The sequence below is a fragment of the Phycodurus eques genome, chromosome 1 (genome assembly GCF_024500275.1).
Source record: "Phycodurus eques isolate BA_2022a chromosome 1, UOR_Pequ_1.1, whole genome shotgun sequence".
Lineage (NCBI taxonomy): Eukaryota > Metazoa > Chordata > Actinopteri > Syngnathiformes > Syngnathidae > Phycodurus > Phycodurus eques.
Genome location: NC_084525.1, coordinates 823,846 through 837,423, shown reverse-complemented (window position 1 = coordinate 837,423; position 13,578 = coordinate 823,846). Strand labels below are relative to the sequence as shown.

Sequence of the window (13,578 nt, the reverse complement as noted above, 5' to 3'; positions counted from 1 at the left end):
TTTGATCGCTGGGAAAAAAAAAAAAAAAAAAAAAAGTTTTGTGTACTCTCTCATCTGATATATTTTGAGAGAATCTTGTTGAATTTCTTGCAATTTGGCTTTAGTTTAATGGCCAGCCGACGTTTTGTTTGTTGGAATTGGTGCATGGCATGAGACATTATTGTTGTTCATTTCAACAAGCTGTCTGAAGCGTTTGCTTTCACATGACGAAGAAATAGTTGTATTAGGTTGAATGAAGTCTGTGCGCACTGAAAACAATGCGTTGCTCGGCTTGGCATCAGACTCGAGGTTGCTTGTGTTTGTGGTTTGTTGATTTGTCTTTTGGACTACGGACTCGAAAAGGCTTAGCCGTTGCTTTTAAATTCAGGTGTGTTCGTGGCATGCTGTCGCTCTGCATGCATTCTGATTGTCATTGCCGAGATCACGAAATGATGTCTTCGGCGTATCATTTACCTTGAATCATACATGACTGTTGCAATAAATCAAGTTTAAGTGACGTTGAATAGATCTCATTGGAATTGCATGTTTTCATACTTCTTCATTTCCCTGACCGGGATTATTAAGCCTTCAAAGTATATCGTCATTGTGCAGAATACCGAAGACAGTGCTCGCATCTCCATCACCTTCTTCCGCCTCTTTCGAGTGATGCGATTGGTCAAATTGTTGAGCAGGGGGGAGGGCATCAGGACGCTGCTGTGGACATTCATCAAATCCTTTCAGGTGAGTCGGAAATGCACAATTGTTTTGACCATCATTTAAAAAACAAAGGTTGATCTTATTATCAGATAACGTTGCGTGTGGTACCAGTAAGTGGTGACTCGTGTCAGTGAACAATGTCTACGTTTCTTTCTCTGTTCCCTCCCTCCAGGCTCTCCCATATGTTGCGCTTCTGATCGCCATGCTGTTCTTCATCTATGCAGTAATTGGAATGCAGGTAAAGCATTCTTTTAAGGTGCACGGAATAATATGCATGGCACAAGACTTTAACGTTACAGCATAGCGTGAATGGTCAGACAAACACATAAGGGGCTTACTATATGACATGACTATAGCAACAGTTCTATAAGAATTGTGAAATAAGGCTATTTGTTTTATTGCTCTCATAGACGCTGTGCCTCAGTTAACGATATTTGTGGAAGAATGATTGGATATTATTATACACTAAATTTCATTAATACAAATGCATTCATTCTTACCTCTACCTTAATAATAACAATAATTCTGTCACGTGTGGGGAGTAGCTGGACCCGAGAGCAGGCGGAGGCAGATGTCAAATGACGAACAGCTTATTGAGGAAAGGTTATGGCGAGAGAGAGAGAGAGAGAGAGAGAGCGCCCTCCCGGCTCCAATAATGGAATTGCAGGGTTCAGTATATGACAAATAGAGCACCTCTGCAATTAACTACTGACCAGACTGCGCTACAGAGGCATACTAGATATTTGACGCTTAGGAAGCCCTTGCCCTCACTGTAGCAACATCTGCTCCACGTGGCGGGGCACTGACCAAGTTGCGCCGAGGAGCAAATCGCCACTGATTTGACTGTGATGCCATCTGGCAGGTTTTTGGGAAAATAGCCATGGTGGATGGAACACAAATCAACCGCAACAATAACTTCCAAACGTTCCCTCAAGCTGTCCTCATGCTCTTCAGGTGTGTTGCTCTCACTTTGAATTATCGGCGACTGTGACAAGTGAAGCCTAACGGGTTGAACGGCACAATTTGTCGCTGACGGTGAATGTTAGATGTGCCACGGGCGAGGCCTGGCAGGAGATCATGCTGGCCTGCCTTCCGGGGAAGTTGTGCGATACCGAGTCGGACTACAACCCCGGCGAGGAGCGAACTTGTGGCAGCGGCTTCGCCATCGTCTACTTCATCACCTTCTACATGCTCTGCGCTTTCCTGGTGATCTTGACCCCTTCCACAAAACTACACAGGAGTAATAATGATGGCATACACGCAGACATCCTGAAATTAAACACCGTGTCCTGCTTTCAGATTATTAACCTGTTTGTCGCTGTCATCATGGATAACTTTGACTATCTCACCCGAGATTGGTCCATTCTCGGACCTCATCATCTTGATGAATTTAAACGGATCTGGTCCGAATACGACCCAGAAGCAAAGTGAGTACAAGACTTGGGACTTTGCCTTTTGCTGTGTATTTATTTCAGGGCTGTCACATGCCTCCGAAAATGTGGCACCCTCTATTCCTGCCAATACTGTAATATTGATCATTCGTTCACCTACTCGAAACTCATTGCAATTCAACGTGTGCAGCTCTGGCAGTGTTTTTCACGTTATCCTGTTGCCCAGCTGACATGTCATTACCCATGTATGGGTTTTATTGAAGTGATAAACCACATTAGTGCAATACTGAATATTATCTAGGCCTAGTGAAAGTAACACAAATATACCAGTATAGTGTGTTCACTGTGAAAGTGTCATCTCGTTTAATATTTTGGGTTTAAAAAAAAAAAAACAATGTGCAAAAGCATCGCATAGCAGTATCGCTAAAAAAACAAAGCGCAGGAACAAATACGATTACTTGGATATGTAAAAATAACTTGAATATAAAAAGGAGAAATATTAAATAAACTAAACAATCCAATGTGAATAATGATGGAACTGAACAATCTGAAACGAGGTGTTTCTTTTCAATCAAAATAAACTACGTGAACCCAAGCGTTTACTGTTTTTGTTCATCTGTTCCTCCTCAATACTTACTTTGACTTATGAATTTCTCTCGGGGGGCACCTGATGGTCACGGGGCCCTCAGCGGGTGCTTAGTTCGCTTTAACAGTAGTGTGTCTTTGTTATGGTCTATTCTTGTTGTAGTCTTGTGGTTTATTGACTTGTGTTTTATCCTGCCAGGGGCAGGATAAAACACCTGGATGTGGTGACCTTACTGAGGAGGATCCAACCTCCTCTTGGCTTTGGCAAGCTCTGCCCGCACAGGGTGGCCTGCAAGGTGTGTACGTGGTGCTGAATGTGAAATGATACGTTATTATCTTTCACTCTGAAATCAGTGAGCGATAGCTAAAACAAGGTCAAATTGTTTTCCTCCATGAACTAACATGACAGAAACCTCTTTTTGTCAAATGTGAAATGTGATTTTCTATATGTTAATTCAAATAAACTTGCTTTAAAATGCGCAATCTGGATAATATCCCGTTGAAACGTTTGCTTCTGACCCTGCGCGCGCGCACGCACACACACACACACACGTACGTATTTAGAATTGGATAAGATCAGATTTTAAAAAAAATGATTTATTCATATTTTACATTTGTTTATTTACACTAAGCCTGAATGGCTTTTTATGATTTCTAACATTGGTTCTCAACTGTTGCCACCCTGGGACCCGCAGTTTTCTACTGTCGTGAAGTTGCGACCCACTTACAAAGGTTAGCAAAAATAAAGAACATTTATTGTTCAAAAGTAGCCTTTGCAACATATTAATTGAATATTTTAAACATAACTACTCTCGTTTACATGTTTAAAATGTAAAATTTAAATGCCATCGCACCTTATTAAGAAATTGATGGTGAACGTGACTGCTGTCAATGTTCTTTTTGGAAATGAAGGTTGCAGACCAAAGCAATTGTAACAGTTTTAACAGTCGGAATTATGCTGTCAATTTCAAACATTTGTTTTACTGCCTGTCCGCGTCCCACCCAAAATGGCTCCGCGGCCCACTTTCGGGTCCCAACCCACCAGTTGAGAATCATTGTATAATATCAAGGTTGGTACATCCTCAAATATTTACAGGAAGTTGTACACAAATACCTCAAATGACAAAGCCGTGCTATGGAAATATAACCTCCTCAGCAGCGCTAATAATTCTTGTAACAATAACGAATACATTTGATTTGTAACGTAATTGACATTTGATCGAATGAACATTTGCAGCGTCTGGTTGCGATGAACATGCCTCTGAACAGCGATGGCACAGTTATGTTCAACGCCACCTTGTTTGCACTGGTACGCACTGCTCTCAAGATTAAAACAGAAGGTGAGTCCAAACCTTTAGCTTTGTGGGAATTAACATGATATTTTCCATGAACTGTTTGATTTGTTTTGGTGCCAAACGTAGCCCCTAAATAGGAGAGAGAGAGAGAGAGAGAATTTCCCATCATGAATCTTGTCTCCAAGGTAACCTGGAACAAGCGAACGAGGAGTTGAGAGCTGTGATCAGAAAGATCTGGAAAAGGACCAGCATGAAGCTGTTGGATCAAGTAGTGCCCCCTGCAGGTGGTGAGTGCTCCCTACGCACCTGAGGAATTCTACTCGGCCTCTTTCGCCAACGTTCTCTCCCTCACGCCTTCTCATTCGGAGAATATCATACGGCCATCGTCATTGGATTTATGGATCTGCTACGAAACTCAGAAATGCAATTCATAACTTACTCCGAAATTGGCTGTGAATTCCAAAAGATGCTGTCGTCGAGCCAAAACGCCAAAGAAGGAAATGTTGCTTAACACACGAGAGCGTATGATATTGACCCCCACATTCGATGTTTTTTTCACTCCGCCTGTGGGAGCCCACTGAACACGCTGCACTTTTGATTACGGTACATTGAAGTTCAATGAGTACTCGCCCTCTTCCCAACAGTTTACGTCAGCCTTGTGACCTGCTATGTTGCCGATTCTATTGTTTATTTATGTTTTTAGTGGCTTTGCTAATATGACCGGAGCAATTTAATCGTTTTTATGCAGAACCAATCATCCATTTTTGACAGTTTGATTTTCTTTTGCATTCTATGCCAAATGAAAAGAGTTTCTCACTGACATTTCTCACTGCAGAAATCGCTGCGTGTGTGCGTTTGCTTGCATGTAGTTTTTGTCCCAATTTGCACACATGCTTCAGCGCCGTGTTTTAGATGCCAAACGCTTTCACCTGCATGTTTATTTATCTTAACCTCGTGTCTGTCTTTTTCTTTGAACTTCATTTGTGTCAAGCTTGTCTTTCCCGCAGCTCGCTTTGCTCAGTCACACACTGCCTTCTCTTCTCTTTCTGCCACCCTGAGCTCCCTGGTAGTTCTGTTGTCGTCTGGCGGCACGAGACTTTACGTCACGTTATGTTCAAGTTCACGAAGCTCTGCTCGGGAAAACAGTACCTGCTGTTACGTTTTGTGCAAAATCCTCACTTCTTAAAACGCATGCATGGGCGTGAAATATAGGATGCGTATGATCAGAAATACTAAAGTCATTCAGCCAAAATCCAGCGCTCAAATTCCCAGGTGTGCTTTCTGAACAGAGCCTTGTGTCATTTTCTTCAGCTGTGTTGCATGATGCGGCGAACTCTTCTATTGCTTGAAGATGGGTCGTCATCATCATCATCATCATCACGCGCCCAAAATGGCTTGTGGAGCCATTGCCGATCGATGCTTCCATCGTCAAGTGTCCGTCACCTTGACTCGGTTCTTCTCTTATTAAAATGGTCCAGGACGGAAGTACAGTTGTGTGTATTTCAAAAACCCAAACACACGTTTCCTGCACCACCCGATGCGGCTGAAGTTCAGTCTCTCTCCCCGTGCAGATTTGGTAGCCTTTTTCACACCGTCCATCGAAGGCAGCATTTTCACTGCTTTTTCGCAGCTCGCTCGGTCGTGTGCGGGTTTGGGCGTCGCGGCGTACTATCGGAGGCGCAACGCTGTCGGAGAGTGAAGTTCAACATCTGAGGCTCGAGGTCCTCGCCCCAATTGTTCCCGTGACATTGATGTCACCATATAATTATCTTCATGGGGCAAAACGCGACTGCTATCTGCTCGACCGTTACGCCTCTGAAGCGCCAATCAACCGCGAATGCGTTGTGAAAGCAGCTAGTGACTCTTCCATCAAAGTGAATCAGACCTGATGAGCCTCCCCCGCACGGCAGATAGCGCTTGTACTGTCGTTCTACTGCTTCATTCACGGCTAACTGCGTGTTGTGTTCTCAAGACGAGAGCTTCGGTCGACCGCTTGCGGCTTCTCTAAGCTACGCTGCCCCCGTGCAACCTGTAAAAATAGTCATTGTGAGACCTGAGATTTTGAATAGCCACCCAGGAGAGCAAATGCGGCGAAGACTTATGCAAACAGCACGGGCAAACTTTCCTCCTCCCCGACATACGATAGTAGTCACTCAATCCACATACTTCCTTGACACCAGTTACTCCTGTATTTCCTATTAGCCATGTGTTTGGCGCCAACATTCGATTTCTTGGAAAGACCACAGAAGTAGGTACATTTTTAGCGAATAGCTGAGCATCGGTTCCCCAGAAACAAACGCGAATAGGCGAACTTGAACAATAGGCAGGATTTCACTGTACTTATATTTCCGTTATGTCCGAAATCGGACTTTTAAGATATAAATACCTTACTTAGTCCAATTGAAATCAGAATAAGAATCGGAATCATCTTTATTTGGCAAGTATGTCCAAAAAAACACACAAGGAATTTGTCTCCGGTCGTTGGAGCCGCTCGAGTACGACAACAGACGGTCAATTGACACAGAACACTTTGGAGACAGAAAGACGTTGGCAAAAAAAAACAAAAAACAGTCACTGAGCAATAAAGGGTTGCTAGTTATCGGGTAATGCCGGTACATTTTATTTTATTTTTTGACAATTGTGCAAAAGATGCAGAGTGCTCTAGCACTTAAAGCAGTTCGAATGACTAATATTGCAATAGTCCGGTGCAATGACCGTTGTGCAAAGGGTGCCGACACTTCAAGGAGTGGATGGCGTTTAAAGTGACGAGTCGTGCGATCATCTGGGACAATGTCGATTGTGCAAATGTTGCAGATACTCCTCAGTCAGTGTGCAAATGGAGCAGATGCTACCCTGGCATGAGTGGCCAGTATCGGTCAACAACAGATATGCAAATAGTCCGGCGAGACAACTACAGCGAGTGCACAAGTAATATATCATTGGCCCCACAGAAATGTGACAGCAAACTCAAGTCAAAAAATTGCCAGCATGTTGTAATGGAATTATAGGTTAGCTGTTTAAGAAGTTGACCGCAAGAGGGAAGAAGCTGTTGGAACGTCTGCTCGTTGTAGTTTGCATTGATCGGTAGCGCCGACCCGAGGGAAGGAGCCGGAAGAGCCGGTGACCAGAATGTGGAGGGTCCGAGAGGATTTTGCACGCTCTTGTCTTAGGTCTGGCAGCATGAAAGTCTTCAAGGGCGGGTAGGGGGTTACCGACAATCCTTTCAGAAGTTTTGATTGTCCGTCGCAGTCGGAGTTTGTCCTTTTTTGTAGCGGCGCCAAACCAGACTGTGATGGAAGAACACGGGACCGATTCGATGACCGCTGTGTAGAACTGTCTCAGCAGCTCCGGTGGCAGGCCGTGCTTCCTCAGAAGCCGCAGGAAGTACATCCTCCGCTGGGCCTTTTTGAGGACGGAGTCGATGTCGGTCGCCCACTTCAGGTCCTGAGAGATTGTAATTCCCAGGAACTCGAAGGTCTCGACGGTTGACACGAGGCGGCCGGACAACGTGAGGGGCAGCCGTGGCGAAGGATGCCTCCTGAAGTCCACGATCATCTCTACAGTCTCGAGCGCGTTCGGCTCCGGGTCGCGTCGGCCGCACCGCGGCTCCGGCCGCTCCGCTTCCTGTCGATATGCAGACTCGTCACCGTCCTCGATGAGGCCGATGACGGCGGTGTCATCTGCAAACTTCAGGAGTTTGACAGTCGGGTTCGCTGAGGTGCGGTCGTTCGTGTAGAGAGAGAAGAGCAGCGGAGAGAGGACACGACCTTGGGGCGCCCCGGTGCTGATGCTACATGTGGATGAGGTGGCCTCCCCCAGCCTGACCTGCTGTGTCCTGCCCGTCAGAAAGCTGTAAATCCACTGGCAGATGGCAGGTGAGACGCTGAGCTGGAGAAGCTTGGTTGAAAGGAGTTCAGGGATGACGGTGTCGAACGCTGAGCTGAAGTCCACGAACAGGATCCTCGCGTAGGTCCCTGCACTGTCGAGGTGTTCTAGGATGAAGTGCGGTCCCATGTTGACCGCATCATCCGCAGACCTGTTCGCTCGGTAGGCAAACTGCAGGGGGTCCGGCGGGGGACCCTGTGACGCTCTTGAGGTGGTCCGGCACGAGACGTTCAAAGGACTTCATGACCACAGATGTCAAGGCGACAGGCCTGTAGTCATTTAGACCCGAGATTGCAGGTTTCTTGGGGACTGGAATGATGGTGGAGCGTTTGAAACAGGATGGTACTTCGCACAGTTCCAGAGATCCGTTGAAGATCTGAGTGAAGACTTGAGCGAGCTGGTCCACGGAGACTTTGAGGCAGGATGGGGACACACGGTCCGGGCCCGCCGCTTTGTTCATCTTTTGTTGTTTGAAGACGCGTGTCACAACCTGTTCGCGGACAAAGCAGTAGCACGGTGAGTTGGACCAACTCCTGATTAGATGCAGGACGGGCTGCTATAAGTTTGGATGCTGTGGGTGTGACTTCTGACCTTGTACGGAATTGTCCAGGCGGCAAATTATCGGTCATCAAGTGAATTCTTGCTCGGGCCCGTTTATTTTGTTGCTGTTATTTTGAAAGAGAACTAGTCAAGATGTGGATTTTTCTCCACCCAATCTAATCCAATCATATTGTGGTGTTTTACTTTTGTAATTAGATTTGGGGACATACTGCAGGATCATTGTGGCCTGTTTATCCGATAGTGAGAGAGTATTTGAATGTTGTAAATGTGAATGGACACTCATGCATGTCACACACGCACACACACACAAAGGAGTGTTTTTGCGCTTTTGGTGTTGATTCGGGAGGCCTCGATGTGTCTGGTCTGTTCACTCAGATGACGAGGTAACCGTGGGGAAGTTCTATGCCACCTTCCTGATACAGGACTACTTCAGGAAGTTCAAGAGGCGCAAAGAGAGAGGCCTTGTGGGTAGACGCTCTTTCGACAGGATTAACACCACCATGGCTCTGCAGGTGAGTACTGTCAAACCGCTCGACGAAACACAGAAGGGTGAAATCCAAAGAAAACACACGTAACAAATCAACACCTTACAAGCGCGTATTTTTGAATGAGTAGTGCATGTATCTTACTGTCGGAACTAACGTAATATAATTAGACTTAAGTGAGTCTGAGTCCTGGACGGCTTACTTCTATTCCCGCTAGTTCTTACGGGGTAAATGTAAAAAGCAAGCTCAACCTGTCGGAACGAAATGTTGCGTTCTGTTCCGTTCTTTCCAGGCTGGCCTGCGCATGCTGCATGACATCGGACCCGAGATCCGTCGCGCCATATCATGTGACTTCCAGGACGAGGGGATTGTAGTTTTGACAGAGGAGGATGACGAGGAAATATACAGGGTATCCCACTTTTTATGTACTGTGCATTTGGGTAGCAACCAAGTTTTATATATCGTTTTAATTCATGAATAAAATATTTATCGCACTTGTGAACCGCTTCTTTTGCTGACATCGCTGTGCAGCGCAACGGCGGCCTTTTCGGTAACCATGTCGACCACGTCAGTACGGCGCCGCGAGGCTCCGCCCGCCCGACCGCCGTCACGCGACGCCCTCTACAGATCATCCCCTTTTCCTGCGGCGCCTCAACGGAACCCGCCCAAACGGGCCTGCGGGACAATGACAAAAGCGAGGAGATGGAAATGAACTCCTCGCCTGCCCGGTGTAATCGTCAGCGGCAGCATCGAAACGCCTCTCATCCGTCGGACTACTCCTGCTTGAATTCCAATCACCGACAATCACCCGTACCCTCCAACGCCAACCTCAACAATGCCAACGTGCCCACGCAGCAGAAATGTTTGGTAGCCACAGACGGCCCGTCCGCCAGCAAAACGGGCTCACCGGTGTCCACCCGCAGGAAGCCTTGGAAGTCGCTCTCCAGGAGGTCAGTTCGTTTTTGGGGAAATTCACAAACGTGTTGTGTTGGATCATTTGGGTTTGACTTCAGAACGTCTCTTCGTTTGTATGGCTGCATTTATCATGATAGGTAAAAAACGATGAATATACAAAAGTAGATTCTAAGGTGAATACTATTGAGCCTCCAGTGAAAAATAACCCAAGAAAGACCAAAATCCAAATGTCATTTTACAGAGCAGCTGTTTGTCCATCATCCAGCCATATATTTTCTATCGCGCTTGTCCTCACTCGGGCCGGGGGTCAACGTACAAGCTCCGCGAAGGGAGGCCGGGAATTCAAAAACCCCAAAAAGCGATAAGCTGCAGCTTACGCGCGACCTTATCGAAGACGTGCGGATATGCTGAGCTCTGGCACAATGAGGCTTTTTTTAAACTTCTTGCCAAAATGTGAACAAACACTGAGAATTTACCATGACAATGAATCTCAGAATAATAATACAACGAGGCTTTATGTGTAATGCTAGTTACAGACAATGCAATGAGTTCACTGATGTCCTTTTTTCGTCTTCTTTCCCTTTCGTCTCCCCCGGACCGCCCGCCTCCCTTTGACCCTTTGTGCTGGGCCAACCTCTTGCACGCCTCACTGTGGCGCAGGAGGCGCTGCTACGAGGCCTACATTAGGTACAGTACGTGCATGAAGTGATGACGTCAAAAGCAGCAGGTTGTAAAATTAGCCATGAAGCTGCCAATTCTGATTCTTAAAAAAGCAAATTCAAACCTTTGCATTTGACTGCTCACACCAGCGCTTCATTCTTTAATCTGGCCCACCAACTGTTTACATTATCAACAGTCCTGAAACATTTGTTGCATATAATTTGGATCTTTTTTCTCCTACGGCTGTTTCATTCAAATGCATTTATTAAGATTTTTTCAGTTATGAAATGTTGTGTCAATTGATTCATGTAAATTACAATATTTTACATATACATTTAACACTGTTATTATTATGAAATAATTGGTGAATTAATTTGTATTAAATTACAAATAATCACATTTCAAATTCTATTATTTTCATCACTTTCATAAACTGTTTAAGATATTTTACAAACACATTTGAACTTTTTATCTCTCTCTTCTACGAATGACGTCGTTCATCTTTCCCCTTTTTAAAAATAAAATATGGCCCCCGATTACAAAAGTTAGCCTTCGACAGTTCAAAACGTTGAAAGTGAACGTGCACCGTCCGGCGACGGCTGCGAAAACACACAGTTGCCGATGATCCACGTTTGCTTACTGGACTGATTTGATACCCAACCAATTGTCACACTTTGACTCTTTCACATCGACCCGACGTCGGCTCGCCAGGTCGGAGGTTTGCAGGGGACGCCGCCCCGCCGTTCGGAGATCGGAGCCGGAGGAAGAGAACAGTGACGAGGAGCGAGGCTTAGGAGAATACTACAACAGTGGGGACGAGTCCCGTGAAGATGACATCATGCTGACTCGGGACAGGTAGAGTCAGTCACATGCTCCGTCCGTACATGCGTCCCGGCAATCCATCCGGGGTTCTTAAAGCCTCTCCCAGCTCACTTCAGGCGAATGGCAGTCTACATCCTGGACGGTTGCCAACCGGTCAGTCCCAGGGCGCATGTACAGACATCTAACCATTGGCAGTCACATTCACGTAAGGTGTAGGTTTTCCTGATCCTCGTGAAAAATATAGCATGGTTTAATGTGGAAACACCTTACGTAACAGAATTGGCGTCTGCCAGTCGGCCAAGCGCGCACTGCTCCAGCTGACTCGTGCGAACACCTTGAAGGAGGGCACGTTCTTTTATTTTGTATGAAATAAATCCAAGAAAGGTTTTTGATGACCGAATGCATTTTTGGAGGTCAATCAGCGCGCCCAACCTTCCTTTTGCTACGGACCAGGCGAGTCACTTAATCGCATCGCCATATTTTGACCACCGGGGTAGAAGTGAATAAAAACAAATGATCGAGCAACTAACCCACCATTGTGCCATTACTGTAACTGTAATAGCCCTACGCTTTTAATGCTAGCCACCAGCACCGTGCTTGAAGCGAAATCACTCCATGACGTTGTAGATGAAAAACTTACTACGGCCTCTGGAGCGCGTAAGAGAACATGCGCACAAGTCAACGGGAAAATGCGTGGCCGACCGGATTTTACAGGGAACGCCCATGTGTTAGGGTTTCCCCACTCAGAATGTGGATCTGCCACGAAGGCCCATCGTCACTTAGTGTGAACTCGACGCACTCTGCCTGCGCGGACGTCGAACGAGTGAAACCGCTACACCGTCGGTAACTCTACAAACATGTTACGTATACGCCGACGACTCACACAAATCGTGTATTTATGTTTGTGTGCAGGCTGTCAAATAAAGACCGTCACAAGGCGCAGGGCGATTTGGACGCCGAAGTCCCCGGCGTGGAACATCAGTCAGATTGTTTCCGTGACGATGACCAGCAGCCCATATGTGGAGACAGCAGGCAGTCACCTCGGATATGGCTTTTAGCATCGCCGCAAGGTGACACACCGGCCTGACCTTCTTGTGAATCATAGAAGAGGAGCTTACATTCCCAGTTCAACCTTCAAAAATGACGCTTTTGCAACAATAGTGACGCTTAGTTTTGGTATTCATTTCACAATGTTTACGACGATGATTGTAGTTTGCACGAATATTTTGGCCCCTGTAATAAAGCTAAATGAGGTGCAGATGTTGACGTCTGTTAACAAAAGACGCTGTCGTGTGTCCGCGCAGCCCAAAACAGACCGACCTTCAGTTTCGAGCGTCTTCGCAGAAGTAGCCGTCAGGAGGGAGCTCCGCCCTCTCCTTCCTGCACAGCTCTTCCACTGCAGCTGCTGCAGCAACAGGTCCGAAATTTCCCCAAAGACATTTTTCATCCTATCATCACCTTTTCTTTTCAACGTGTCTGTGTCCTTTTCCCATCAGGTCATGGCGGTGGCTGGCCTGGACGCCAGCAGACTTCGGCGCCTCTCTCCCACACGATCGGTCCTCTCCTGGGCCACGCCTCCCGCCTCCCCTCTGGCCTACGATTCGTCACCCTCCTACACGCCGCTCATACAGGTGTGCACAAAACACGCAAGGAACACTGGAGCTATTTTATATTTATGATTGCGCGCGCGCTTGTCCTTAGGTGGACTGGAGGAGCTCAGGCAGTGTCGGCAACATCCCGGCCTCAGTCGAGCGGAGTTCGTGGTACACGGACGAACCCGACAGCGCTGCCGGCCGCGGCCACTCTCCCTCACGCTTGCGGCTTCCCGCTGACAATTGCTCACGTTTCCGGCAGACGAGAGGCAGCGCCAACAGTCTCGTGGAGGCTGTAAGTGTCTCGGTCCATCGCTTTAGCTAGCGCAGGGATGATGTCCACGTGATCTCATCGGTTGCCCGGTACAGTCATTCCCAGCCACCGTGTGCTGCGAGAGGTCAAAGTCTCCAAAAATGATTTACTTACCGCAAATAATCTCTTGGTTCGTCTCTCAACGCCAGTGACGGGCAGAACAATTAAATGTTTGTCTCCATTCAATTAAATCAAAACAATGAGACGATTGTCTTTTTTTTTTGCACAGTAATACATTACGACGGAAGACAAAGATAATGACATTAAAGCAAACAATAGCAAGTTTTCGGTAAGTTTCAGCATTTATATATATTTATTTTTTTAAATTAGTCGGTCGAATAATTGGTTATTGGAATTTTGCTCTGCCAAATTCTGGCA

General features: G+C 46.4%; 1 protein-coding gene across 11 annotated transcripts in view; it reads left to right on the top strand.

The window, feature by feature from the left end:
- cacna1db (calcium channel, voltage-dependent, L type, alpha 1D subunit, b) overlaps positions 1 to 13,578 on the top strand; it is a 79,591-nt gene that overhangs the window by 63,299 nt on the left and 2,714 nt on the right. For 10 of the 11 annotated variants that reach the window (XM_061671008.1, XM_061670974.1, XM_061670977.1 and 7 more), the window contains 17 exons: positions 592 to 720; positions 869 to 934; positions 1,559 to 1,650; positions 1,743 to 1,902; positions 1,996 to 2,123; positions 2,872 to 2,968; positions 3,910 to 4,012; positions 4,153 to 4,254; positions 8,789 to 8,925; positions 9,191 to 9,307; positions 9,430 to 9,848; positions 10,474 to 10,500; positions 11,185 to 11,328; positions 12,208 to 12,365; positions 12,600 to 12,712; positions 12,792 to 12,926; positions 12,997 to 13,182. In XM_061671008.1, coding sequence (XP_061526992.1) covers positions 592 to 720; positions 869 to 934; positions 1,559 to 1,650; positions 1,743 to 1,902; positions 1,996 to 2,123; positions 2,872 to 2,968; positions 3,910 to 4,012; positions 4,153 to 4,254; positions 8,789 to 8,925; positions 9,191 to 9,307; positions 9,430 to 9,848; positions 10,474 to 10,500; positions 11,185 to 11,328; positions 12,208 to 12,365; positions 12,600 to 12,712; positions 12,792 to 12,926; positions 12,997 to 13,182 — 2,313 coding nt within the window. The remainder of the gene's footprint in view (positions 1 to 591; positions 721 to 868; positions 935 to 1,558; positions 1,651 to 1,742; positions 1,903 to 1,995; positions 2,124 to 2,871; positions 2,969 to 3,909; positions 4,013 to 4,152; positions 4,255 to 8,788; positions 8,926 to 9,190; positions 9,308 to 9,429; positions 9,849 to 10,473; positions 10,501 to 11,184; positions 11,329 to 12,207; positions 12,366 to 12,599; positions 12,713 to 12,791; positions 12,927 to 12,996; positions 13,183 to 13,578) is intronic. The other variant, XM_061670991.1, reaches the window with a different exon arrangement.